The sequence below is a fragment of the Manis javanica genome, chromosome 10 (assembly GCF_040802235.1).
Source record: "Manis javanica isolate MJ-LG chromosome 10, MJ_LKY, whole genome shotgun sequence".
NCBI classification, from domain to species: domain Eukaryota; kingdom Metazoa; phylum Chordata; class Mammalia; order Pholidota; family Manidae; genus Manis; species Manis javanica.
In genome coordinates this window covers 87,709,760-87,736,882 of record NC_133165.1, presented here as the reverse complement: position 1 = coordinate 87,736,882, position 27,123 = coordinate 87,709,760, and the positions used below count along the sequence as shown (strand labels likewise).

General features: G+C 38.4%; 1 protein-coding gene across 3 annotated transcripts in view; it reads right to left on the bottom strand.

The window, feature by feature from the left end:
- Positions 1–27,123, bottom strand: part of LIMA1 (LIM domain and actin binding 1) — a 74,874-nt gene that overhangs the window by 20,638 nt on the left and 27,113 nt on the right. For 2 of the 3 annotated variants that reach the window (XM_017675280.3, XM_017675281.3), the window contains exons 3-4: positions 16,636–16,681; positions 9,731–10,195 (exon numbers count right to left, since the gene is read on the bottom strand). In XM_017675280.3, coding sequence (XP_017530769.3) covers positions 9,731–10,195; positions 16,636–16,681 — 511 coding nt within the window. The remainder of the gene's footprint in view (positions 1–9,730; positions 10,196–16,635; positions 16,682–27,123) is intronic. The other variant, XM_036992242.2, reaches the window with a different exon arrangement.

Here is a 27,123-nt window from a genome sequence, read left to right as displayed (position 1 = left end):
ACTGGAAAAGTAATTCAAGAGAAAGCCACTTAGTGTCACAGAATGTTCCCACACACAGTACACAGAGAGTATGTCATGTTTATTCAGCTTGTAATGAGAGTCTTCAACTTGATCCTATCATTCAAATCTCAATTTATTTCCAGATAAACTTAAAGCAGGAAAGGTATCTGAAATCCAATATGACCGGAGATAAAACACTTAGTATCCTTTTGAATTCAACATTAATAGATAGTTATTAACCTTTAAGTTCAACGGACTAATCAACTCCACAGCAAAGTTTAAGATAGTGAACTATCACTTTTTCAAGTTTTCCCCCTTGGAGATAAAAACATGCCATCCCAAAAATCAGAGCCAAGGATTGGTTTGCTTGTACCATACCAATAAGAATACACTTTCTTGCAAATTCAATCTACATTTAATATAATTTATCTCCAGTCACCTCTGCTATTTACATTATTAATCAAATCTACTTTAATAAAAACCAAAATAAGCTGTAGTAGCTCTAACTTTGCTCCATCATAATTCAGGTCAGTTGCACCAACATTAACTACATCCACATGACTCATATGATGCAACATACTCTTGCTCCGGGAGCAGCCCCCATCTAAAAATCTAAAAATAAAGGTCATTAGCTAAAGCGAAAAGTTCAGCAAGATACCCTCCATCCACATTTTTGTTTAAAAAACATTTCTTTTTGCAGATAATTAAAGGAAATTCCAAAGATTCATTCCAAATGCTGCTGTACTGTACGATGATCACTGTAAGAACTAGAATTTTCAGGGCTCAAAAAGGGGAAAAGCCTGGAAATACTATACCTTTTTTTGACCGAAAGGGAATAGGTTAATAATGAAGCAATATGTCAAATATTTACATTCTGTCAAAGGTAAAGTCGAAGGATAATTCCAAGAGTATGTGTTACATGTCTCAACCCATAGAAAGTTCAGTTTTCCATCTGTGCTTGTAGTCACAACCCTCACAACCCTCTCTGTCTCATGGGAGGTCCCTGCACTGATAGTACTGGGAGCAAGACCACGTAGAACCAGAAAGCCAGTGTAGAGGCTTTCTTTCATTACAGAGGTATAAAATTTCCCACCTTTCCTAGCTTTTTATTTAAACCTTTGGGTTAAGTAATTTTAAGTATTAAAAAAGTGAAGTGCAAAGCTATTTGGGCTTGGAGAAAAACAGAAGAATCTCTGGAGATCAAAGCTGTACTGACACTGGTTCTGAGGAAGAATACAACTCTGAGATGAAAGGGCTTTTAATGAGATCCCAGGTGAAGCACAAAGTGTTTTTTTCAGTACCTTTTCTCCTCCAAACCACTCAAATATTAAGAATAACAAGATTTCAAGTGCATTTATGATGAATTTTATGATCTTCATTTTACAAGTGGCAATTTGAGTTACAGGAAAAAGGAGGGGTTTCCTCCAATATTTCTCAAGGAAGTAGAAGAGCACAGAAAGAAAAAACACAGGAATTCTGATACTGAAATACCCTTCTGCAACATTTTTATCACATTTCAGCCTGTTTACTCAGATGCCTAACAGAGCCTAATCATCATAATCTGTTAAGAGAAGAGAGAAAACACACTGGAAGACTTTCTGGAATTTCCTAGAGCTTTGGCCTCACCCCACCCAACAAGTCCTCCTCCTTCCTGTCAGCTGACTGTAGAAACTCTCATTAGTGAGAACACACCATAAATATTCTCTGTGAATCCATAAACCAAACACATCAACATGAAGCAATAAGAGAATAAGAGTTTGGGGATTTTATCCAGTAGTCTGTGGAGTTTCTTCTCTCTGGACATTTTTTTTAAAGGAAAAAGTAAGTTAGGTCCCAAACGTCAAGTAAAAAACAGGATTTCCTGTCCTCTGTAATACTATTTTCAGGAAAAATTCTGTTTAAGAGTTGATTCTCAACACTTTAATTTACGAAGCACCTCCCACCTCTCTCAGCTGCTTCCTTTTGGCCTTTTAAATTTGACCTTCAGACTCTCATCCCTCCTAAATCAAGGGTAGAGGAAGGATGACTTTTAGGGAAAAATGGGATTTTGCTCAACTATGCTTGTGGGTCACAGGGTGTGGATAAACCTGGCTTTAACTTCTCAAAGTATTCAGAGATAAACATTTCCTCCCATCATGGACCCTCATACAAAAAACTGAGCTCATTTAAGTAAAACAATACTTATCTCCAGATGCTGGGATTTCTCTATATTTTCTTTATTTTTAAGCATTCTACAATAATTATGTGTTACAATTAGGAAAAAAAGAAATTTTCATTTCTTTTGTATTTATTAAATTCATATGTAGATAAAAATGACAAAACCAAATACTATGAGGTAATGGGGAATCAAGTTTGTCCTTAGATTGTGCTAGTGGTGTTACAATAGTATAATCTTTGAAAGCAAGCTGAAAATATGTCCAAGGATTGTTTAATTAATTATATCTTTTGACCATAGTAATAACATCACTTCAAAATATAGCTCCCAAAAAATAACTAAAAATAAAATGTTTCTGCCAAGATGCTTAGAGTTCTATTAGGCTAGAAAATAACTGAATTGCCAGGGAATGATTAAACAGTCTAATGAAATACATCATTGTCTTCAAAGGATAAATTCATGAACTAGGAAGATATATAGGAAGGTCTGTACAGAAAGACCAAAAAGATAAGGCACACAGAGCAGTGAGCACAGTGACAAAAACCATGTAAAAACTAGTTTTGCAATGATAAGGATATCATTGTGCACAACAGTGTATAACTGGTGAAGGCTACTCCTTTTTACTGGTTTATTTGGCCTTTTCTTCTCCTTTCTGGTTTACAATGTGTGTGTGTGGTTGTTCAGAAGATTATTTAATTTACATAAGAAAAACAAACCTCCCAAACCCATAAACTTCTAACTTGAGTTTTAGTACAAATCTCTTGCATTCCAATGTATTTCCTCTCTTCATTGCCCTGATGTTTTTTATTCAGTTAAGAGACTATAAAATGTGGGAAGAGAGTAGAGAGCTAAAGTCTTTGAGAATACAGCTGTTGATTTTTTTTAATTGAAGTGCAGTTGACATGTTAAATTATATTAGTTTCAGGTGTACAACATAGTGATTCAACACATATACATTATGAAGTGATCACCTCGATAAATCTAGCTACTATGTCACCACACAAAATTATTACATGTTATTAACTATACTCCTTATGCTGTATATTGTATCACCTTTTTATTTTGTAAATGGAAGTTGTACCTTTTAAACTGCTTCCACTATTTCACCTACCTCCTTACCCTCTCCTCCCCTCTGGCAACCACCGGATTGTTTTCTGAATCTGTGGGTCTGTTTTGTTTTTTTAGATTCCACATATAAGTGAAATCATACGGTGTTTGTCTTTCTCTGTCTGACTTATTTCACTTAGCTTAATACCCATTGGGACCATCCATCACAGCAAGATTTCATTCTTTTTTAATGGCTGAGTAATAGTCCATATATATACCATTTCTTCTTCATGCATTCACCTATCAATGGACACTTAGGATGCTTCCATACCTTGGCTATTGTAAATAATGCTGCAGTTATTGATATGTTTTAAATTTTTTCTGTTTTCTTAGATTTCAAAGAAATGAAAGCTGTGGCCAGTTGTTTTTATCCAACAAACAGTTATTAAAATATCCATGAAGACAGCGTTACATGGTAGAAGAGGTACTATACAATTTCAGTCCTTCTTTTGATGTTAATTAGATACATGACATTGGGCATATCAGTTAACTTCTCTGACCTCAACTATTTCCATTGGTAAAATAGGGATTTTAATATCCTAAATGCCTGTATAACCTCTGACAGCCCCTAAACTTCTAGGATTTATGTCAATGATTTTGATAGGGATTTCTCACTCATTGTAACTCATCAATGAGTTAGAAGGCTACAGGAAATGACTAATATATTCACCTGCATACACACCTATGTTGTGTAATCCAGGAGTGAGTCCAGTGGCAGGAAGACAAAGGTGATGATGTTTGAAGGGTAAATGGAGTCTTTATGGCCCCTCCAAACTCTAATACATTGCTTAGAGGATATTCCAGTCCCTGACATTATTTTTCAACATGTAATGACATTGTAATGAAATTGACTAGAAACCAGTATGTAGTTAGCTGGCATGAAAGTAAGCAGGAAAAAGATGCTTGGTCCACCTGGCATGTCAAGGTAGGCATTCAGGGCAACAAACAGGGAGAAATATCAGAATTCCTTGCCTGGCACCTTCACACTTGGATCCATTATTATCTTACATCAAAAGACAAAGAATTACTCAGAGTTACTAATTATGGGTAAATGGAACTTAATTTCTACTGGTCTGAGGTCTTTGTAAGAAATGATCTACTGTAGAGAGAAGTCAGTCAAAACAACAGAGAGCAGTGTTACTTACATTCTGAAATTACAGAAGAAGCTATAAACCATATGTAAATATAATAAATGAGCAAAAAAATTAGTTTTAATAGGACAAATCAGAAAGATAGCATTGATATATAAACAAAGATAATTCTTCTATTTAACAAAACCAGTTAACCATATTTAAGCACCTAACAATATACCTATTGAAGGTTTAACATTGGGTCATCTTAAGATTTACGATTTACTGATAAGCAAATTAAAGATATACTCCCCTACATTAGGATGACTATATTAAATCCCACAGTGATTTTGATAGTTATTCAAGTCCTTTTCCTAAGTCCACCTTAAAATTATGACTTAAAAACATGCAATTAATACCAATTATGTACATCCTCAGAACTGTATTCTTCTTGGAATGTAATTCCCAATAACTTACTTAAGACATTAAGAAAGAGAAGAAAAATCTTACTAAGATATCATTAAACAGATAAGGGAACACATGCAATTATTAACCAAGAGAGGAGAAAATAAAATGCTATGGATAATTTTATAACAATATACAGGTTCCCTATGGACACCTACCCATTCTTCAAGAAGGTAAATTTAATTGTTTCTTTGATGTAGATTGTAGATTGGTTGGCTGTGGATAAAATATCTGCTGAACACAGATCAGACTTCAGCTTGGTTGACTTATTTTCTCAAGGGTTTGCTACACTACACCAACACATACACACTGTTCTGTACTAGTGTTATATAAAGCTAAACAAAACATCAAGTGTCACTCAAGAACTCAGAAGAAAAGCCACAAAAATACAGGACTGTTTGAAGAAGGATAGTTTTACTTTCCTATTAACAAATGCAGCTTTTGTTGGCTGTATTCATATAATGCATTTGTGATGCCAGCCATTCATATACTGATCCTGGTGATAAGAGGAACAGAAGTTCTAAGGGAAGTTCAAGGGTTTAGGAATCTAAGGGGAAAAAAGTAGCAAACTAGTGAAAAGGAAGATGGGACAAAGGAAACTTCCATTTTTATTTTAGATACTTCTATTTTAGCTGAATTTACTGGTTGTAACATAAAATGAGTTAACACAATTAAAATATGACTAACTGGAAGCATGACAATATACTATGAATAATGGGGGAAAAAAGAAAAGGAAAAAAATTTTTTTTCTAAGTAGTTTCAATTCTATTTACTGATGGACAAACTTATCTTTACCTTCTCATTACTATCTCCTATTCTTGGTTAGCCCCGAAGAGTGTGCGAGTTTATGTGTTTTAGGAAATAGGGATTTTTGGTGAGGAAGCATTCTCTCTTCTCTCCTTTCTTCTTTTATAAACACTATATGGAAAAAGCAATAGTGAGCATTGTGGAAAAAAAATCAAGGGATTTATTTCCATATTCCAGTCTTATTTTCTTACATTACATCTAACTGGTTCCATCTTGACCCAAGCAAGACAATACTTTAAATAGGTTGTGAAGGTAGAAATATACCACCCAAATACTTGGTCTTTATTCTCCTATCCAAGAATTTAGAACAAAGAATGTTAGGAACCAAATAGAAAGAACTGAGATGAAGGAGCCTGTCATATGCTCCCTACATTGCTTGGTCATTCCTAGGCATGGAAGAAGATGCACTTAATTTTTTGTATAACTACATTCTGACTTGTAAAGATTAGAGATTCAAATGTCAACATGATTATAATTGAAACTTGCTTATACTAGTCGATCAGCTTTTTCAGAAAAGGATGTCAAGAATAGTTACTTAAAACCCAGATCAACATACATGTGAAGTTCGAGATGCTAAATCACATTCTGTATGTCACTGGTTGGTGGGGGTGGGTTCTTTTTCCCGGTGATGATAAACTACATTAATCCACCCACTATTCATTCACTCATAGGAATTAGACCATCATGTTCAACTAAATCATCTGACCTGAATAACCTATCAACTCACCAAAGGTAGAAGATATGTGAGGAATAGCCTTTAATCAATTCTCACTATTTGTCAGGTATTTGGCTTCAAAGGGTCTTTTCTTCCTTTTACTGAATAAACACTAAGAGCCAAGTCATTGTGCTAACCACTGAGGAAGAAAAACATTATTACTTTGAAAGAGATTGTAGACTGGGGAGTATAGAAATTTAAACATGACTATTAAAGGAAGTATGATGTAAAGTGCCCAAAGAGAAGCAAAACGAAAATTCTACAGGTGAGAAAGGTTAAGTCATCTGGGAGAAACTGAGGTAAGGCCTCACAGCTCTTGATGGACCTTCAAAAGGTAGCAACTGGGGGACAAGCATGAATAATTTGGAGAATGAGTAGTAATCCTGCGTTTGAGTCTAAGACTGGTATGAAACTGGAAAGGTAGATTGGGCTCAGACTGTGGAAGACCCAAATATTAAATATGGATTAGTTTTGAGGAATCAAAAATTTCTAATCAATGTATTAACATAATTTATAATTATATTTAGAAAAATAAATAGCAACAGTGTAGAGGATGGATGGGAACAACGAAAAATGAGAGGCCAGTGGGGCAGGTTGTACAACTACTTTGGGACCAGATGGAATGGCCCATACTTGAGAAATGTGTAGAGGACAGACTTATTCAGGTGGCTTAATAAGTGACTGAGTGGGAGGGAAGATAGGGGCCAAAGGAAGAACCGATTCCAAGCTTCATAGACCAGGAGATTTGGTGATCCATTTAAGGGTTCCAGGGGTAAAGCAGGTTTTGGTTGGAAAGATAATGGATTCTTTTTCTTGAATTTGAGTGCCTAAACCATATTCACAGAGAGATGTCTGACCTGGTAGGCAACCAGAAATATAGGGCTGAAACTTGGGTTAGGAGTTCAAGATTAGAATTGGTGATTCATCTCAGAGAGTCATGAAAAGAGATGAGATTACACAGGGAGAGAGAAAAAGACAGGAGGGGAGAGAAGAGATCTGGACGAGAAATGGTCAAGAACAGAAATCATCTCAGACAAAGGGAGCAAGAGAAACTAAGAAAAGTGGACCTCAAGCCAGTCAACTTTGGCTCCTCTGAATAACTCTGATAGTAAGATATAAGAGAGTATGACATTAGACCACATATTTCCATTATCTATGTGCTTCCTGACCCTGCTCAGCTAGTTTAGATTTAATCCAGTTCTCTAAATTCAATTATGGAACCAAAGTTTCAGACAATTGGTACCTAATATTAGTGTGTCTTACTGAAGTACTCATTTGGTAGCTCTGAAGTACGTTCTTACTCGTGTACTCTTGCTCCTAAAGGATTCTAGCATCATCCCTGTCATATTTCTCAGGGCTTCCATTCAAAGATCCAATCATGCAACTTCCTGATTAAAAACCTCATCCATGTTAAAGTTTAAATTATGTTAACAATAACCATAACCCAGTTTCAGACTAGCTATTCCTAAAGCTAAAACAGACACAGCTTTTTAAAAACAGTTCTGTTGAAATGCTAGACAAAACTTTAATTTAAAGCAATCTAGGCTGCCTCCAACATGGATAATGAGGCTTATTTAGAAACAGCTATAAAAATTAAGGGCGGGTGTGTTTTGCACTTTCTAAGCAGTCCATTAAGTGACAAATGACTATTGAATCAGCAAGTTTAGAGGGGCACGAGGGTCAATCTTAGAAATGCCCCCCATCCCCCAATCCCACCATATCCTATACTGTTAGCAATCAGGCGGCCGGGTGCCATCAGGTCTCTCATAGGATCCTTCTTTATATGAATTTTTCTCCACTCTGCCCAGCCACAAAGGGATAGGCTTGTTCTGACCCATCTCTCACCAGACATTTATGAGAAAAAAGTCTCTCACCCGATCCTTACACATAATCAGCATTTTTGTCTGCTGCAGCCCCGTCATTTCCTACCTTAGGCCAGTTTCAACATGCACCAGCCTTCTGCACTGAATCTAACATTGTGTGTGCTGGCATGACATCAGCCGTCCTGCCCCTAACAGGGGCCGTGAGGAGGGGACATACAATGGTGCTTTGAATCCCAACAAAGACCCTTCCTCTCTATTTAGGATTTCTGACATTTTTTCTTTCCATTTAAAATTCTTCTTCCCATTTAAATAAAGAGAATTTGTTTTATTAAGACTATAAAGGGGAAAGTGGGAGTTGGCAGGCCTAGAGGACTAAAAATTGAGGGATGAGAGTTTAAAAGAAAGTCATAAAAATGCTTTGTGGTCACATCTCTTGCCAACTGGTTTCAGTGTTAAAACAGAGCTAAAATTCATGCACAGAAAAGGGTTCTAGGTTTGCACACCTTTAAAAATTCTTTCTACATCCTCAGATGATCCCAAAACACTCAAGAATTTTCCTAGGCAGAAAAATTACCTGGGTACTCCAAGTTACAGAGAGAGTGACTAGGTCTCACCAAACACAACTGAGGATCTTAGGATGAATTTATCTAATTTTTATCTGAGAAAGAATCCTTCATATCATTGCTTCACAAATGGAGAGCTTTGGGCCAAATATTTAGCTTAAAAAATTCAGCTTTCCCATCTAAATGGAATCAAGAGTAAATGATGGCTTTGCTTTCCGTCAGATCTGTTTATTTCATTATAATGACTGCTGTAACAAACCATCCACATGTACAAAGCCAGATATGCAGGGAAGTATGAGAAAACTGGAAAAATTTACCAGTTCTGCTGCCCCTGGATTGTGTTATAAGTCACCAGCATATGTAACTCATTTTCTAGTTAAGTAATTCCCTCTGGGGACCTGGTCTGCAATCCACACGAAGGATCAAATTTCATTAGCAGTTGTAGGAAACTGCAACCCTGTACATTTGCAAGTCAAAACTCCTGAAGGCTACAGCTAGTCTGGCTATCTTCATTGACTTTTTCCTGGGAGAGAATTTTAGTTGATAGAAAACATTTGTTGGAAGGTACAAATGAGGAAGTTGAGAAGATGGGACGCAGCTAGCAAAGAGACAACCAAGCCTCAGTCTTAATGTTAAACTCTGGCCTTAACACTCAGCCTGCAGCTGTGTCCAAGCAGAGAGATTCAGCCGTAATTCCACCCGCCAAAGCTACAAATGACAAAAGGCACAGGAAGACAAATTAAAAGGGCAAGCATACTAAAAACACATAATACAATCGGCATCAAACTCTTCATTTCCAGACACCAACTTGAATCCCCGTGTATGCTGGATTTCAGATGAACTGGGTCATAGACTCACAAATCTTAGCATCTACGGAAATAATTTGAGATTTTAATGAACTCACTTAACTTAAATCAAAAGACACACTGACCACATACTCGCCGCTACCAAACTATTTAGTTTGGAAATACAGCTTTATGCAGTTGAATTGGCTTTCCCAAGTTTTAAACCAGCCCAATTCTTACCTTGGTCTGAGTTGGTTCACCTTTCTCAAACATCATCTTAAGCCTGTTCAGCGGAACATTGTATTTTTCTATTTTGTTTGCAGCTTCTGTGTTTTCACTGATTTCCGGTTTTCCTATTTCATGCCTGGATTCACCTAGACAATTTTCCATTTTTTTACTTTCTGTGGGGGCGTCTTTAAGATGCGCACTGTCTTCGATGCGTGGATACTGACACTGAAAAAGGGCTTCAGAAGGTGATCCAAGTCTAGGTCTGGCACGGACCCGTTCCCCTTGGTCAGCTTCGGTCCCAGAGGCAGAGCTGCTTGCCACTTCAGCGGGAGGATGGTTGCCTCCGTGCCTGACCTCAGCGCTGCTGTTCCACAGGGGGTCTGTGTGAGACTCTGCTTCCAGCCCTGGGTTCTCCCACTTCTTCTTCAACACAGTCAGGATCCCCCTTCTAAAGGGCTGCGGGAGGCTTTCAGTGTTCTAGAAGAACAAGAAGTAAGTGCCAGTTATAACTTGCCTGCTGAAACATTCAAACATGCTGTTCTTTGTAAAATGAAAGTTAAAATTCTAAGCTGCTCCTGGTCCACTGGCGTTTGGGACAGCTGTGAACAGTTACAGCTACTGCCACATGGAGAAAGCATCCACCCAAGGAGAGGGAAAGGGAGAGGGGAAGAGAGAAAAAGTCAGGAGCTGGAGCAGGAAGTGATAAAACAGGATAGCCTTATAAGGACAAAATGAGAAGCAAGGAAAGCCCAGATCTAATGATAGAGACAAGGGATTTTTATCCAAAGATTCATGGCAAAACAAGAAAGAAGAAACAAAATACCAGTTACTTTAAACACTGTAAATATGTATCAGTAAAAGTTTGTCACTACATGCTGCAAAATTACATGGTGAATCCTGATGTTTTTTCTTTTCAGTAGACAAAATGCAGTATAGCTAAAACTACCCAATGCCAGTAATGGAGGGCAGTAGCATCAAGGGTTGAAACTATTTGTAGAAATTTAAAGAACTCACCAGACTTTACATGTATTTGCATAAATGATTTTTCGTTATATCTGTCTTAATTTACATGCATACAAATTTTATTTTGACAGAAGAACCGAATCTTCTTTTCTTCCTGCTCTTCTCTACATATTTATGCATGTATAAATTCTCAGTTACCAGAAATTCACAATTTCACAGATCCTGTGGTTGAAAAATATCCAGGCTTCATATGAAAACACTATCACCCCCTCTTTTGACTGAAGGACAGACTTGACACATCTAGGGGAGGTCCCTTTCACCTGAGTCAAATGGAATTAATTTATACATACAAGACAGACTGAACACAATCTGGAAACTGTCACTGTTGTTCCACAGTAACAGAGGAAATATGCTTAATGAAGTAAAATTCAAAGTCCCAAACTTTGAAAGTATTCCTATAAATAAACTAAGTAGCACCTCCCAACAAACTCCAAACTCCAATACCTGTATGCTTTCCGATCCTAAGGTCTGTGACTCACGTCTTTCAACTAAGAAAGGACAAACCAGGTAGAACTGAAAATCTTCGGGGAATTAAACAGGATTAGCAGCTATACTGGGAATTAAGTCTCTCACCCTATTACTCTACTGAGTACACTCTCAGAGCCATATCACATAGTACCAATGCTTGAAAAAAAAAGTTACAGAACAACTGCTTGATTTCAGTCTTTAAATCTCTACTGACAAGATGAGTCATTGAGGGAAGCATGTATGGATCAGAGCTATAAGAAGCATGAAAAATTTTCTTGTTGGAAAAGAGTGAATTAAGGAAACAGCTCCAGTCACTGGTGCTACCTTAACTGACGCAGCACTCTGGGCTCTGTGCTACCTTCTGCCACACAATGGATGAGTCACCTGGGTCCCGACTTCATCTGCCCTGCCCAGAAAGGAGCCCTGAGAATCTCAGTGGCATTTTGCCTTGGTAACTGGAGACAACTTTCCTCGGTAATCATGTGGTCCAAGTATATCATTGACATGGAAAAATGCTCATAAGGTACTTTTGAGTGGCAAAAAGCAAATTATAAGACAGCATGATCCCATTTTATAATACACATATATGTTTATAAATATAAGCATAGAAAAGTAGTCTGGAAGAAAAGACATCAGATGTTAAAAGGGTACCTTTGGATCACGGATAATGGCCATTTGCATTTTCTTTTTTCTCTTCACAATGAATGTGTATTCATTGTGTAATAAAAATGAATGTAAAGATAAAATTATACATCATCTTCATATCACAAAAAAGCTTCTACAAAGTATTAAACAAATTTTATGTTACAGTAGTAAGCAGCTTGAAAATTGTCATTTCTACTTGACTTGTGATGGCCAGGAAGAGGGATTTGTGTAAGAGAATATCAGCAGTGTCCAAAACAAGAGCCTGGGTGGAGGACATCCCTTAGAGGGTATTTTAATGTGGAGTAAATGAGCTCTTTTATTAAAAGGAGCTCTTAAGGATGAAGTTCAGAAGTGCTGGAGTGGAGACAAAAAGGGGAAGGGTAGGGCTATGTGGCCTGATAGCATTAAAGGTCCCATACCCTCAAATCACTCCTGGTGCATGATCTAGGCCATGCAAGTTGTCCAGGTCTTTAGGCCCCAGGGTGAGCAAAGATGGGGAGGAGGGGCTACAGTCTGGGAAACACAGAGAAGAAGGTACAGAGCAAAAGTGATACCTAAAAGCCATTTGGGCAGCACAATGAAGAATATTTGACTGAGATAGCCTGGGTTATCAGTGGATTTGGGGCCACTTATATTTTCTTCTCTTTACCTGTATTTTCTATAATGAACATATATTACTTATATAATCCAGTTCCATCCAGCCAAGTGACCACGGGCAAGTTTAACTTCTGAAACAGGGCTAGATATTATAGCATGTAGTATATTATTTGACATAATAGGCACCCACTAGGTGGTGACAATTATTATTAAATGGGTGGTTCACCCTACTTCTCCAGCCACACCTCACAATGGTGATCAACCACAGTACTCAGTCATCTACCAAATCCTGAACTTGGGTTATGGTCTTTTACTGTTCTTTCTACTCTCTCTATAGTTTCTACTGTTCCAGAGTGGGGAGGCGGGCACAAAATAAGGTGAAATTCTAGTTGATGTCATTTGTATCAAGGTTTTAACTTTTTCCCAAGTATTTTCCTAGAATAAGGTAGTGGGAAGTCAAGGGGGCTACAAGTTTTCAAGGGCCTGTTGGTTGCTACACTACCACAACTTCCTTTCTCAAAGTGACATCTAGCATGCTGTTCATTCTACCTAGCAAGGCAGAGAATCTTGGCAGATTTGCCTCTAGACCTAACTGGCTGCCTGAATCCAGATCAGGCACACCCTGGAGATGCTACAAAGTGTCCTTTCTGCAGGAGTATTCAAGTTGGAATTGGGATGAATCCCAGCCTTGTCACTCTGAGATGTATGATCTTGGATGTGTCCCTTCCTCTGTTTGGGTCTCAGTTATTTCACCCATCATATGAAGTAGTTGGGTTGAATTAGCTTTAGCATTGAAATCTTGGCAAGGGAATCTTCATCTTAAAAGCAGGAGGATGTTTAGTAGGAAACAGCAGTAGGGTTGGAAACATGGACTGCCTGGATGTACAGCCTCCAAGGATGGGGTAGAAATTCCTAGGCTGAGCGCGTCTCAGAAAAGCGGTGGCCAGTCATTATGGAAATGAGTACCCAAATGGCACAGATTTCCAAAGCGGCACATTCCATGCTTGAAGGGAACCTGAAAGTCTAACTGATGGTGGTATTAATGGTCTGTGTTTCTGTGTCCTAGATAAGATATAAGTGGAAGAGGAAGAGAAATGGAGGAATACATTTTTGGGAATCTAGGCTATGTAAACTGATCCCACTATTTGCTGAGGAACCAATATACCACTTGCTCCTGATTGTTTCTCTCACTTGCTTTCCACGGTAAAAGGTAGGTATTATTCCATCTGGTCAGTCACTTCTGTACATTTATATGGATGTTTCTCCCTGTTCTTCAGGAGACAGTAATAGCACTGCACTATTGTTAATTTCTTAGTTTTGATGAATGTACCATAGTAAGGTGTTAACATTAGGGAAGCTAGGTGGAGGTATATGGGAACTCACTGTACTAACTTAGTAAACTACTGTAAATCCAAAATTATCCCAAAATTAAAAGTTTGGTTAAAAAAAAGTACACCTCCCTCAACTTTCTGTGTTTTCTTCTAGATATTGCTGTCTCTTGCATTCTCACACTGAAGGGTCTTGCAAGCACATCTGTAGTTGCTACTTCTATTTGATCGCTTTTCACTCACCCTAATTCTACTACCAAAACACTTCTGAAGTAGCTCCAATTAAGATCACCAGTTGCCTCTTTAAATCTGTCATTTCATTCTCTTATTTTTAACTTATTATTTTTCTCAATTACTAAAGTAATTTAAAAAACTTATTGGGGGAAAAATCATAATCAAAATAGGAATGTATGCACTGCCTTGATGTATGCTATAATTTTCCCTATCTGACTCCCCCACACCTCCCAAGTATTTCTTTTACATGGCACTTGTCACAGTGAAATTATAAATTTTATTTCCCAAACTCTTAACAGACCCTTGAGGGCAGGGACCACATCTTATTCCCCCTTGTGTCTGGTACCTAAGAGATGCTCCATGTCTGCCTACACTCATGGTGTAGACTGCTGTTAGCCCACTATCTTGAACCTTTATCCCATCACTCCCTGTTTGGGTCACAAAGTGACCAATGACCTTACATTGCCAAATCTGGTGGTCAATTCTCAGTTTATCTGTGTATTTGACTCTGTTGATGGCTTTCCTTATAGAAACGCTTCTTCACTTGACTTCTGGCACCCTGTTCTCTTGCTTCTACTCTTGTTTCACCAGCTGCTCCCTATCAGTCTCTTTAGCTGGTTCCTACTCATCTCTCTGACCTTTCAATATCAAGATGCCCCGGAGCTCAGTCCTCAGACCTCTTCTCATTTCTATCTATATTCACTCCCTAGATGATTTCACATGCATCTCATGTCTTTAAATACCAGATACTTTGATACATACACATCTTATCTCAGTCCTGATCTCTTCCAATTCCAAATTTAGGAATCTAAGTTCCTATATGACATCTCCACTTGGATGTTTTCTTAAGCATCTCACATTTAACATGTCCAAAACTGAGCTATTTTACTATTTCTCTTTCTCTAAACCTAGTTTTACTACAGTCTTCTCAATTAATGGCTTTTTTCCAGGTGTTTGGGCCAAATCACTGTTGCCATTCTTGATTCTTTTCTTTCTTTCTCCACCATCAATATAAACCATGTCTGATCACCAGTATGGGTGCTATTCCAGTCCAATCCTTTACCATCTCTTGCCTAAATCATTGCAATTGTCTTGTAATTGGTCTCCATTCTTCTGCCATTGTTCCTATGGTCTCTTCCTCCTCTTTTTAAAATTTAAGTCAGATCACACTACTTCTTTACATAAAAACTCTCCAAAGGCCCCCATGCAATTAAAGTCCAGGTCCTCACAACAGTCCTAGATGACCTTGTTCTTCCTATTACTCAAATCCACTAAGAATGTACTCAGATCTCTGTTTGAATGTCTCCTCATCAGAGGCTATCCCTGACCAGGCTACACTCTATTCCTATTACTTGCTTCATGTTATTTTTTTAGCTTCATTCACCATCTGACACAGTTTCCTTATTGCCCATCTCCCCCACTAGAATGTAAACCCCATGATGGCAGAAATGTAGTCCATATTAGTGCCAAAAACAGTGGTGGCACATAGTAGGTCCTTAGAAATACTTGCTAAATGAATGAGTGAAAGGGAAGAGGGAGGAAGAAAGAAAGGGAAAAAGAGCAGGACAGAGAGGAGGAAAGAAAAGAAACCCGTAAGTGAGTGAAATGATGGTAGCTTTTTCTCACAGTGTAGCAGAGGGGCTCCATTTTCAAATCACAGGAAAATTAAGCCAAAGACCTGGTCAGCATTACCCACTTAGAGAGAACAAATTGACAGGGGCATGTTATGTACCAATTTAAATAGGGTGGGTAGTGAAAACTGCCAGGAGGATGTTTTTGTAATCCAGCCAAATTAAAGAATTCATGACCAAATATGTGAGGTTTTTCCCTCATAAGATTAAATCAAGTAAGAGCTCAAAAGAAATATACTACCCAGACTAGCTGGAAGTTAGCCAGTGGGAAGAGCAGAGACTGGGTCTGAGCAGGGAGCCTGTTTTGAGGTTTTAGCCTTTGATGGATCCTGCAGCTAAGAAACTTGCAAACTAGACTGGGTCCAGAAGTTTGCTCAAAACAAGGAACCCAGAGGATGATAACAGCAGCACAACTGCTACCATTTAAATGATTTAAATGCAGAGATTTAGAGATTCTGGTTGTTTGATTTGGGAAAAGGGATGACAGCCTAGGAAACTTGTATGCTAATGTTTTTTTTTTTGCATATATGAGTTTCATTTATTCTATCATTCAGCCATTCAAAAAGTGCACAATTTATGTAATGTGAACTGTATGGTAGGCATTGTGGAAGAGGAAAGACCTTGGGAGAGGCGCATGGAAAGAAAATTTCATCTGAAATAAGCAAGGTGATTTTTTTCAAACCAAACCCTGTATTCTGATTTGAGCAGAAAGAGTAAGCCATTTTATAAACCTCAGGCAAAAGACTTTGCCTTCTGTCTTTCACTCAACTCAGGAAAGAAAAAGTGGCTCAAAAGGAGAACCTCAGTGAAAAGTAAGATTCCCTGCAACCAGAGCCCAGTTCTGCTGAGCAAATGGCTCACGAATCAGGCCAGGAGGCACACGGGCCTAGCTCAGCTGACTTGGAGCACAGGCCCCTAGAGCGGCAGGTGACTGGGCCACAAGGGCTCTGCTCTGAAAGTTCCAAGTGCCCCGGGGCTTCTGAATACTTACATTTCTCTTCTTTTCCGTGTTTGCTTCTTCAGCTGCTTTCTGGTACCTTTGGAGAATGGGAAGTGGGGGGAGAAAATGTCCTCAAATTAAACTTATATTTTTACTTTTTCAATTTTTAAGAAAACCACTTTCTGCATACCTGTTTCTGCCAGCAATTATCTTTAATCAATTCTATTGGAAGAAGCAGAGAATTAGATCAGCCCTTACTTCCTGCGCTGTTCAGTCATCTCCTCTGTACAACAGAAAGATCCCAGTCGGTGAGGTTAAATGCTGGGAAATAACTGGATAAAGCGGAAAGTCTGAGTTTTAAGTCCCGGTTTCATCACTTATTAACAGTGATCTTGGTCAAGTCACTTAACCTCTCTAAGCTTCAATTTCCTTATCTAGAAAATGGCTTTATATATTGACTTTCAAGGTTGCTGGGAAGATTAAATGAGGTCATGTATGTAAAAATGCCATGAAATTAGTCAAAGTCTATAGCATTGCTTTAATCATAGGATGCACATTTCCCCTACATTAATGCCTCTGAAATCCTATAATTGTCAGCCAAATGAATGAGAATTAGTCTAAGTTGTTGGTATTGTCACTTCAGCTGCAATAAACATATTTGATGGTACTACATGTGTATCACAGAAAATGTCTTCAAATGACACTTAAAATGTCTTTAAAGAGATTATACTATGATCTGGGATTTAAACAAAAATTATTTTACTTTTTTATGTACATATAAGGGAGATATGGGAGAAAAGTTTACATACTATAAACAAGCATTAGTCCTTTTAATTAATTAATTGTAATCAAGCAGTATTTTTTCTTAGTGATGCATAAAATAGTGGCACGGATTACAGTCAGTGGCATCATAATTTGATAAACAGGTATATATAATTTTATTATTCTTCTTCTCATTTTCTTTGGTCATTTTTATGGATCAGAAAATCTCTGAGAAACAACTGAAGTCCCAGGGCTTTTCAGGGAAAAGGTGGCCTGGAAGGTACAGGCTGCCCCAAATCTCCAGACCACCCAAGAACAACCTTAATCTGGCTTTTTCAGGGCCTCGGAGTCAAGCATAGAAGGTGGCACCATGCTTGGTGAATTCCCACTGTGTGCCTCTCCTTGGATCTACATGCCTTGAACTCAGCACCAAACCAGCCCTAGAAAAGTGGGTCTTAAGGCAGAATTTCAGAATTCACAAGACATTTGCAGAAGGAAAAGGAAGTGAGAAAAAAAGAAACAGAGCAGACTGGGAAAGGGCCAATTCTTTTACCAAAACCAACTTTCAATTGATAAGTTCAGAACTTTCTTACTGTATATGTTAGAATAACCTTCTCCAAAATAGAAGCCAGAGAAAAGTCCTGGTTTTGGCACCATGGCCTACCTGCTATGTAACCTGGGTAATATCACTTCATTTCCTTGGGTCTTAGCTATAAAATTAAGTGACTATGTGAGAGGATTTCTAAGGTCTCTAAGGATTCTTCCAGTCCTGCCACTGTTTCAAATTTAACAGACATTAGGGTAGGGTGAAAGGACTTCCAAATGTCTGGGATTTCATTGACCATAAATAGCTTATGGAAGAATTTGGGATTAGAACTATGGTAATACAAACTGGAAAGATACTTGCAACTTATATTACAGATAAACGGCTAAGTTCCCTAAAATATAAGGAACTCTTAATCAGTAAGAACACAACAAACAACTTAATAGAAAAATGGGCACAGATATAAACACAGAGTTTACAGAAAAGAATATCAAATGGCTCTTAAACAAAAAGGACAATCAACCTCAAAATGAAAATTCCAATAATACTAAGAACATTTTTTACCTATCAGGTAGGAAGTTTTTTTTTTTAAAGCTAACATGCTGAGAGTAAATTAATAAAACCTCTACAGGAGGTATTTAATCAATTTTACAAAAATTATAAAATTACAAAAGCATAAACGATGATTTATCAATTCTGTTTCTAGAATTTAGCCTATGGATATACTCACACAAGCAAAAATAACTTCTTTATTAGAAAACTTGTCATAACATTAATTGTAGTGGCAAAAGAATGAAAACAACCCAAATGTCCATTAGCAGAGGATGAGTAAGTAAATGAAAATATATTCATGTAATGGCATACTATACAGCTATAAATAGAATCAAGGGACGGTGGTGATGGTTGTACAACAATGAATGTTTTTAAAGCTACTGAACTGTATACTTCAAAGTGATTAAAACTGTATATTATATACTATGAATATTTCACCATAATAAAAAGAAAACACAAAATAGTGTGGTATTGACATAAAGGCAGACATACAAATTGAGGGAATAATCTAGAGAGCCCAGAAAAAATCCTAACATATATAGTCAAAGGATAAGGGGGTCAGCACCATCTAATGGGTAAAGAACAGTTTTTTCAATAAGTGATGTTGGGAAAACTGGATATCCACATGCAAAAAAAATGAAACTGGACCCTTACCTTATACCATATATAAAACTTAAGTCAAAACGGATTAAAGATGAAGTGTAAGAGCTAAAATTATAAAATTCTTAGAAGAAACCAGGAGTGAAGCTTCATGACTTTGCACTTGGCCATGATTTCTTGGAATGACAACAAAGCACAGGCAATAATGACAAAAAACAAATAAATTGGATGTCAACAAAGTCTGTGTATCAAGGACACTATCAACAGAGTGAACAGGCAACCATGGAATGGAAACAATATTTGCAAATCATATATGTGATAAGAGATTAACATCCAAAACATACACATTTTTCAAAGTAACAAACATGGAAGAATATTATACATACTATTCTGCATCTCACTATTTCCATTTTAGAACAGCTGAAGTTTTCATTGAAAAATACGGTCCAAGTACTAGAAACATAGTAGTGAAAGAAATAACCAAAAGAGATAATTCGTGTTCTTAGACCGTTTACATTTAGGCAGTAAACGCATAAGAATACACACATATATGCAAACATATATATATACATACATACAAATACGTATTGATAAATATTTTGAAGAAAAAGAACAGAGTATTATTAAGCAACCTAACAAAGGACCCAATTAAGAAAGCAGTGGGTGGGGTGTGTGTAAAGGAAAGTCTGAGATCTGAAGTTTGACCAGTAGGAGTTATCCAGGCAAAATGAGGCAATAAAAGCATTCCAGGTACAGAAAAATAACACATGCAAAGGTCCCAAAGCAAGAAATTGTCTCATGTGTATAAGGTACACAAAGAACTCTGGTAGTGCTGAAGTACACTGAGAAAGGGAAAGAGCAGGAGATGATGCTGGGAGGCAGGGGCTTTGTACGTCATGCTAACCTCAATTTTGAATTTAATTGTAGGTCTGATGAATGGTCACTGATTCAATTCCTGTTTTTAAAAAGTGCTCTGGGTGCTGTTGTGGAGAATTGAACTGGCAGGGGCTGAGAATGGAGGTGGCATTAGTGAGAGGCAATGCTGGCTTGGCCCAGTGCGGTGGCATGGGAGATAAAGAAAAGTGAATAGATTTGAGATATATTTCAGAAATAGAACCAATAGGCTTGTTAATGAAGGGAGGGATAAGAACAAGTCAAGAATGGTTCCCGGGTTTCTAGCAGCGGAGTCAATGGAAGTACTGTTTACTGGATGGGGAATTCTGAAGGAGGAGCAAACTTGGGAATGGGGAAGTTCAAGAAGTTAATGTTAGCCATGTTAACTAAAGCACCCATTTGGGTGGTGTCAGGGATTAGATCCATGTGTCTAGCACTTAGATGAGAGGTCTGAGCTGATAATATACATTTTTTAGCCCCTAGATGGTATTACATCTTTGTCAGCCCCTAGATGGTATTACAGCCAGGGGGGTATAGGGTATCATCCCTGAAGAAGGTGTAGAGAGACCCAGAACTTGGTCCTGGAGACTCTAACATTTAGCAGTCAGAGGTGATAGAGAGAATGACAAGAACAGTCAGAGAGGTAGGAGGAAAACCAAGAGACTGCCAGAAAAGCCAAGAGAAGAAAAAACGTGAGAAAAAAGAAGTGAGAGTTCATGGAAGACAAAGGCTAACAAACATCTCCATTTAGCAACACAGAAGCCTTTGGTAACACTGGCAGTCCTCTCTCATTAGAAATAGAATTAACTCACCCACATTCTTTTTAATGGATATTTGGACTGTTTCCAGTTTTCCACCATTACAAATAGTGCTTTGGTGCATGTGTTTGTACATATATATTTTTTTTCCCCACTTGTACTAACATATTTGTCTGAATCCCTAAAAATGGAAATGTAGAAACAGTGGATTATAGCTAGAAAGGAACGTAAAGCTGGCCTTTCACCTGTGTTTCCACACTCCTTGACTAGTCATCTACAGTATATTACAACAATAACTCAATATATGAAAATCAGAGCCAATCAGCAGACAGGTCCATTCTTAGTCAATTATTCTCCAAGGCAAGGTATTTACACTGTGGTTAACTGGGTAAATAAGCTCAGAGGTTCTCTCCCCTTTACTGTCTTAACAGAAACATAGATTTAAAGAAAGAGGATCCAAATAGTTTTCATCTTCAGTCCTGTCCTTCTAGCACTGAGGCATCTGTAAGGTGTATACACCGACAGCTGTCTTGAATCATGTTTTGGAACTCCTACTCAAATATTCCCATTCTTTATTTGTAATGAACTACTTGCTAAACAGTAGATTCATAGGGAGAAAGGTTCTACACCACTGTTCTATTCCAAGCCAGGTCCTTGGTACTTTGACACCTTGTCCTCTGAGAATGCTAAGAGACGCTGAGATGCAATCCTTCTGAACTCGGTATTAGATTAGGATTCAGGCCTCAGATTTTCCTCAAAGGCACTTTACAGCAACTAGCTCTATTCTCACACAAAATGTGAAGGTCACTAATTTGGACAGAGGGGAAGGCATTTTGAAGACCCAAATCTGAGGGAAAAAATATTTGCAGTAAGATTTCTATAATTAAAAACCCATCCCTCTTAACTCGCCCAATTTCCTCATCCTCCAGTCTCTTCATCTTCACATATTGAATTTAATCTTGCAACTGCTCATTAATGCTCAGCTGTGAGGCAGGCAGCTGATGGAGGATGCCAAAATTATCTGGGGAATAATAACAACGTCTCCAACTTTGCTCAGGCCAGAAAACAGAGTTCCTGAGCAATGACTCTTGCTTGTATGCCCTCAAACAGAGCAAAGGGAAAATGGAAACTCCCAAGTTTTTACTCAATATATTTTCCCCTGAAATAATTTCACCACTAAAATGTAACAGAGAAACAAAAAAAAAAAAAAAGAGGAAGTTAACCAGGGAGATCTGAGGGTCAATTTTTTCTTTTCTTTTCTTTTTTTATGCTGCATTTTATTTATTGTATATTTACAAGTTTTATTTTTTTAATGAACTAAGATTTTTTTTTGGGTATCATTAATCTACAATTACATGAGGAACATTATGTTTACTAGACTCCTCCCATCACCAAGTCCCCCCTACATACCCCATTACAGTCCTTGTCCATCAGCATAGTAAGATGCTATAGAGTCACTACTTGTCTTCTCTGTTGTACAGCCCTCCCTGTGCATCCCCCCTACATTATGTCTGCTAATAGTAATAGCCCTTTTTTCTTTTCCCCCTTATGCCTCCCTTCCCACCCATCCTCCCCAGTCCCTTTTCCTTTGGTAACTGTTAGTCCATTCTTGGGTTCTGTGAGTCTGCTGCTGTTTTGTTCCTTCAGTTTTTTTCTTTGTTCTTATACTCCACAGATGAGTGAAATCATAATTTTTTCTTAATGAAGGAAGAACTGTCACAGAAAACTAAATGTAAACTGTTTCTTTCTTGGGACTATGGAGTGGGTAAAATTATAATAAGAGGTGGAGGGGTTGTGACATGGGGAAGGCATGATGTGGGGGCAGGGATCTGCGTGCTGGGCTCAGGTTTGCCACCATCTTGGGGTGTGAACTTCCGTCAGAATTGCCAGACATCAAGTTCCTTATCTGTCAGTGGAATGGGACAAAGGTTAACTAGATCCGTAGTTTTAAACTCTTCACTGCAGAATCCTCTTTTCAAATAGTATCTTATTTAGAATCTAACATAATGGGAGGGATCAAAGCAGGATGGCTGGGGGCTGAAGGCCTCAGGTTCAGTCCTAGGTGTTCCCATTTTCCTAAAGGGGGCCACAGAGATTCCTCTGCAGAACTCAATTAAGATAGCTTGAAAATTGGTTGAAGGGATCCTAGATTCCCTTTAATTCCAAAAATATATGAGTCAAAGAAGAATCTTCTGTAAAGAAATTAACTTCCACCAAAATAGTCAAATTTTAGTCACACAAAGGATTATGTTATGCTGAAGTCGATGGTGAATGAAACCAAAGCTGGCTGTCCTATTGATTCATCAATAGGACCTTCCTTACCTCAAATTTAATGATTTATATAGTATAGAGATTTAGTAAAAGAAATGTCCATAGCTATAAAGTACTCATGCTAGAGCTCTGATGCTAGAAAAATGAACTCTTATGTATATATAAATGTAAAATCTATTGTTAACAAATTAGAAAGTAAAGCCCAAATAATTCTATAAACATCAGCCAGATTAGGCTTCCTCTGAATACCCCTTTTATAATAGTCTCTGATCAGAAACCTCCTAAGGTTTCCTACAGTCTCTTAACTAGGCTTGTATAGAACTTATTAATTCTGAACCCCATAATAGGGAAGGTTTCGAATTGAAAATCTGGGTCACTAGTTGATGCAAGTAGCAATTAGCAAATGCTTTGTGGAATACAGTCCTGCAATCTGCTTTGGGAATCTACAGTGAGTGTACCCTAAAAGCTTTAAGCATATCAGCAATGTCTCCACTGACTACAAAATCCACAGAAGAAATCCAGGCTGGTTCTCTGATTTTCACTGTCCTAAGTGCACATCACTCCTGTCCTACTTCTGTGCCTCACCTCCTGTTGTTCCCCTTCCCGGCCTACCAAATAAAATTCTATTCATCCTTTAGCAACAGTTCAATATGTTAGAATATATGCACCAAAATAAAATACTGGACAGAAATAAACATATTAAATTAGGCAGGTTATTCTCTCCACATCTCAGTGTTCTCAACTATAAAATAGGATAATCTCCCTCCCTCCTAAAGTTTTTGTTCATTAAAAATAGTATCTATTTCTATCAAGAGTCTAGCGTAGTGTCTGGCACACTGATTCTGATTAATGGATTTAGGATTTACAGTTTTGCATAATTGCCATTTGCCCTTATAACTTTCAAGGATAAAAGACGGTCACCCTATAATGTTAGAAGATTTGCACTTTCTGCAAAATTAAGGAGCCCCCTAAGATGCACAGCATTTTCCAACTTCCTAACTTTCATCAGTGCTACTACAAGACTCAAATCCTCTATCTTGAGAACTGGCTGAGCTGGGCAATGAAAGAATAATGGGGTGGGAAGGGAACTGAGGAAGTGGTGAGAGTTTCACTGAAGTGAATGACCGAGTTAGGCAGGGAAGAAAGTGAAGCCAGGAAGGGGCCTGACATCCACAGCCTGGGTATCCTCGTTTGGCCCAAGAGCAGGGTCAGTGGACAACAGAGAGTGGAACAGTGGAAGGATAGGAAGCTCTAATTAAAGAGTAGGTGTTCCAAATACACATTTCAGGGATGGCTTCTGGGTGATGATAAAGTTGTGTTTGGATGCAGGGGCACAGGAGACAATGTGCAGGTTGAAGAAGTAGGGAAGATCAAGAAATTGTGAGTCTAGAGTTCAGGTCGTTTATATGGACCAGTGATCCTTCACTGGGGGCACTATTGCAAATGTGTGGGAATCTTACTGGGGTTTTTCCTCCACCCCTTTTTTTCTATTTTGGTTGTCACAATGTCATAGGATGCTACTAACATTGGGAGGAGGGCACCATGGTGAATATCCTGCACAAGGAAGATCTGCCTCATCTAAAATGCCAAGAACACCTCCATTGAGAAATACTGAGAATCAAGCTGGCAGCTAGTGTCCCCAGTGAAGGCCTGGAGGTTGGCACACCACTGCAATGAAGGGGAGGATAAGAATATAGTACAGTTAGAAGGGAGCCTCCAAGCACTGGTTTAGAATTTCACAACAGGCATGAAAAACAATGGATGAGCAACAGCAGTGGAGATGTAGGAAAGTAGCAGTCCTGACTCCTAGGCCCAGAGTATTTCAGGGAAGCATGTGCAGAAAGAGCAGGCAGCCACTACTCAGGGATAGAATGCAAGTGGAGGGAAAGCCAAGTTTCATTTAAAGAGAGGTGGGGCTAGGGAGGGTGAAAAGGGTAAGAATGTGGAGCAGTTTCTCTGCAGAACAGGGAGTTTCCAAGTCCCATTAATCACATCTCAACACTGTCTCAAATCCTTCCCTTTCTTTCCATCCTGCTGCCCTCCACCCTTAATAGCTTTCACTTGGGTTCCCAGAGAGCCTTAATGTCTCCATGCTATCAATCTCAGTATACGTTTTACACTGTTGCCAGAAGCACCTTTCTAAAATGCAAGTCTAATCATGTCATTCTCCCGGCAAGAAAACCTTCAATTGTTTCCATTGTTTATCTAACTAAAATCTTAAACTTAGCATGGCATTCGAGGCCTTCCATCATCTGGCCCTAATGAACTGTACCAGTCCCTTCTCCCCTTTGCATTTCTCCATGCTAGACTGCTTACTTTCCTAGTGCCTTTATTCATGTTCAGTTTCCACAATCCTATGCTTAAACTTATAAGAAACCTTATTCATTCTGCTTTATGTTTAAGTTCACAAGTTCATCTCTTCTACTTCCAGAGCCTCCTTAACTTCCCTAAACCTGGGATACTTGTTAAAAATACAATCTACCGGGCCCCCTCCCAGACATTTGGAATCAGAATCTTCAGGGGAGGAGCCTGGAAAGCCATATAGGATGTTTTTAAAACATCCAAAATAATCTTTGACATTCCTCCTAGCAGAAAGTAAAGTCAAATTCCCCTCCCTCTGAATATGAGTCAGCCTTAGTGACAGGCTTCTAATGAAGAGAATGTGGCAAAAGTGAAACGGTATAGCTTCTGAGGCTAGGTCACAAGAGGCAGCACGTCCCCTGACTCTGACTGCCGTCCCACTTTGTTCCATTGCTCCCTCCCTCCGTCTCTGGATGTTTGTCCAGGGAACCCAGCCGAGTAAGCCGAGCAGCCACATAGAAAAGCCACGTGGAAGTGTTCCAACCAGCGCCCCAGCTGAGATCCCCCCTGTCTTGGGAAGGAGTGAGCCTTTAAATGATATGGCCCCCAGTCTTTGAACCATCCTGGCTGACCTGAGAGGAGCAGAGGCAAGCCCTGCCCAAACTGGAGACTCAGGAGAAAAAGAAATGTCGCTACTTCAAGCCATTACTACACTGTTGGAGGGTTTTTTTTTTTTTAATGCAGCAACAGATAACTGGAATGCCATACTATTAACAGGTACCCCATGTAAGTTTTTAAGATGAAGGGAGTCTGGGGACTTCCCTGACTATATAAACCATACTAACCTATACTATTAAGTTACCTGAGGTCAGAATTAAGTCTTAATAGCTTTCCAGATCTCAATCTCTTTTTTAATGAAATATTTTATATATTTTCTTTTTTTAAAATAAGACTAATACATATTTAACATAAAATTACAGCAATATAAAATGCATAATGTAGAAGGTAAAAGAGCTCTATGGTCTCACCCAACCTCCACTCTCCTTCAAGTGATAACCTAAGTCAACAGTTTGGAAGGGCAGTGTTTTTCACAGAGCAGATGCTTGATGGGTTTGTTATTGAAGTAAACCTGATGTTACAGATTACAGAAACCTCCTATCAGTATTTGGCTACATCCTAGATACAGCTCCCAGAATCACTTTGTTCAAATCTTGACCACCTTTCTTCTCTTAAATGTGTCGTAGTTTCCTATTAACAAATTTTACTAGTGAGCTAGACCTACCACTTGCCATAAGCTCCTCCTCACATGGAATCTCTATTTGAATGAAGTCCATGTGTTTGCCATCCCTGGTATATTATTTGCATATGCCATCCTCCAATGTTTGTTGAGCACCTACTATGTTCCAGTCACCGTGCTACTTATTAGGCATACAGAATAAGCAAGAAAGGGACTCTCATTATCAAAGAACTCATGGTCCAGAGCAGGAGTCAGACCTTTTCTTAAGGGACCAGAGAGTAAATAATTAGACTTTGAGGGTCATATGGTCTCTGCTGCAACTTTGCTGTTGAAAGCAGCCACAGACAGTACCCAAATGGACATGGTTGTGTTCTGATAAACCTTTAATTACTAAAACAGACAGCCAGTAGGCTATAGTTTATCTACGTAGTTTACACTGTTCAACAGAACTTTATGCAATGATGAAATGTTTCTGTGATATCCCGTATGATAACTACCAGTTATATGTTGCTATTGGATACTTGAAATGTGTTAGTGCAGCTAATGAACTGAATTTTAAACCTTATTTAATTTTAATTAACTTAAACTCAAGTAACCAGATATGTAGTGGCTACCATAAT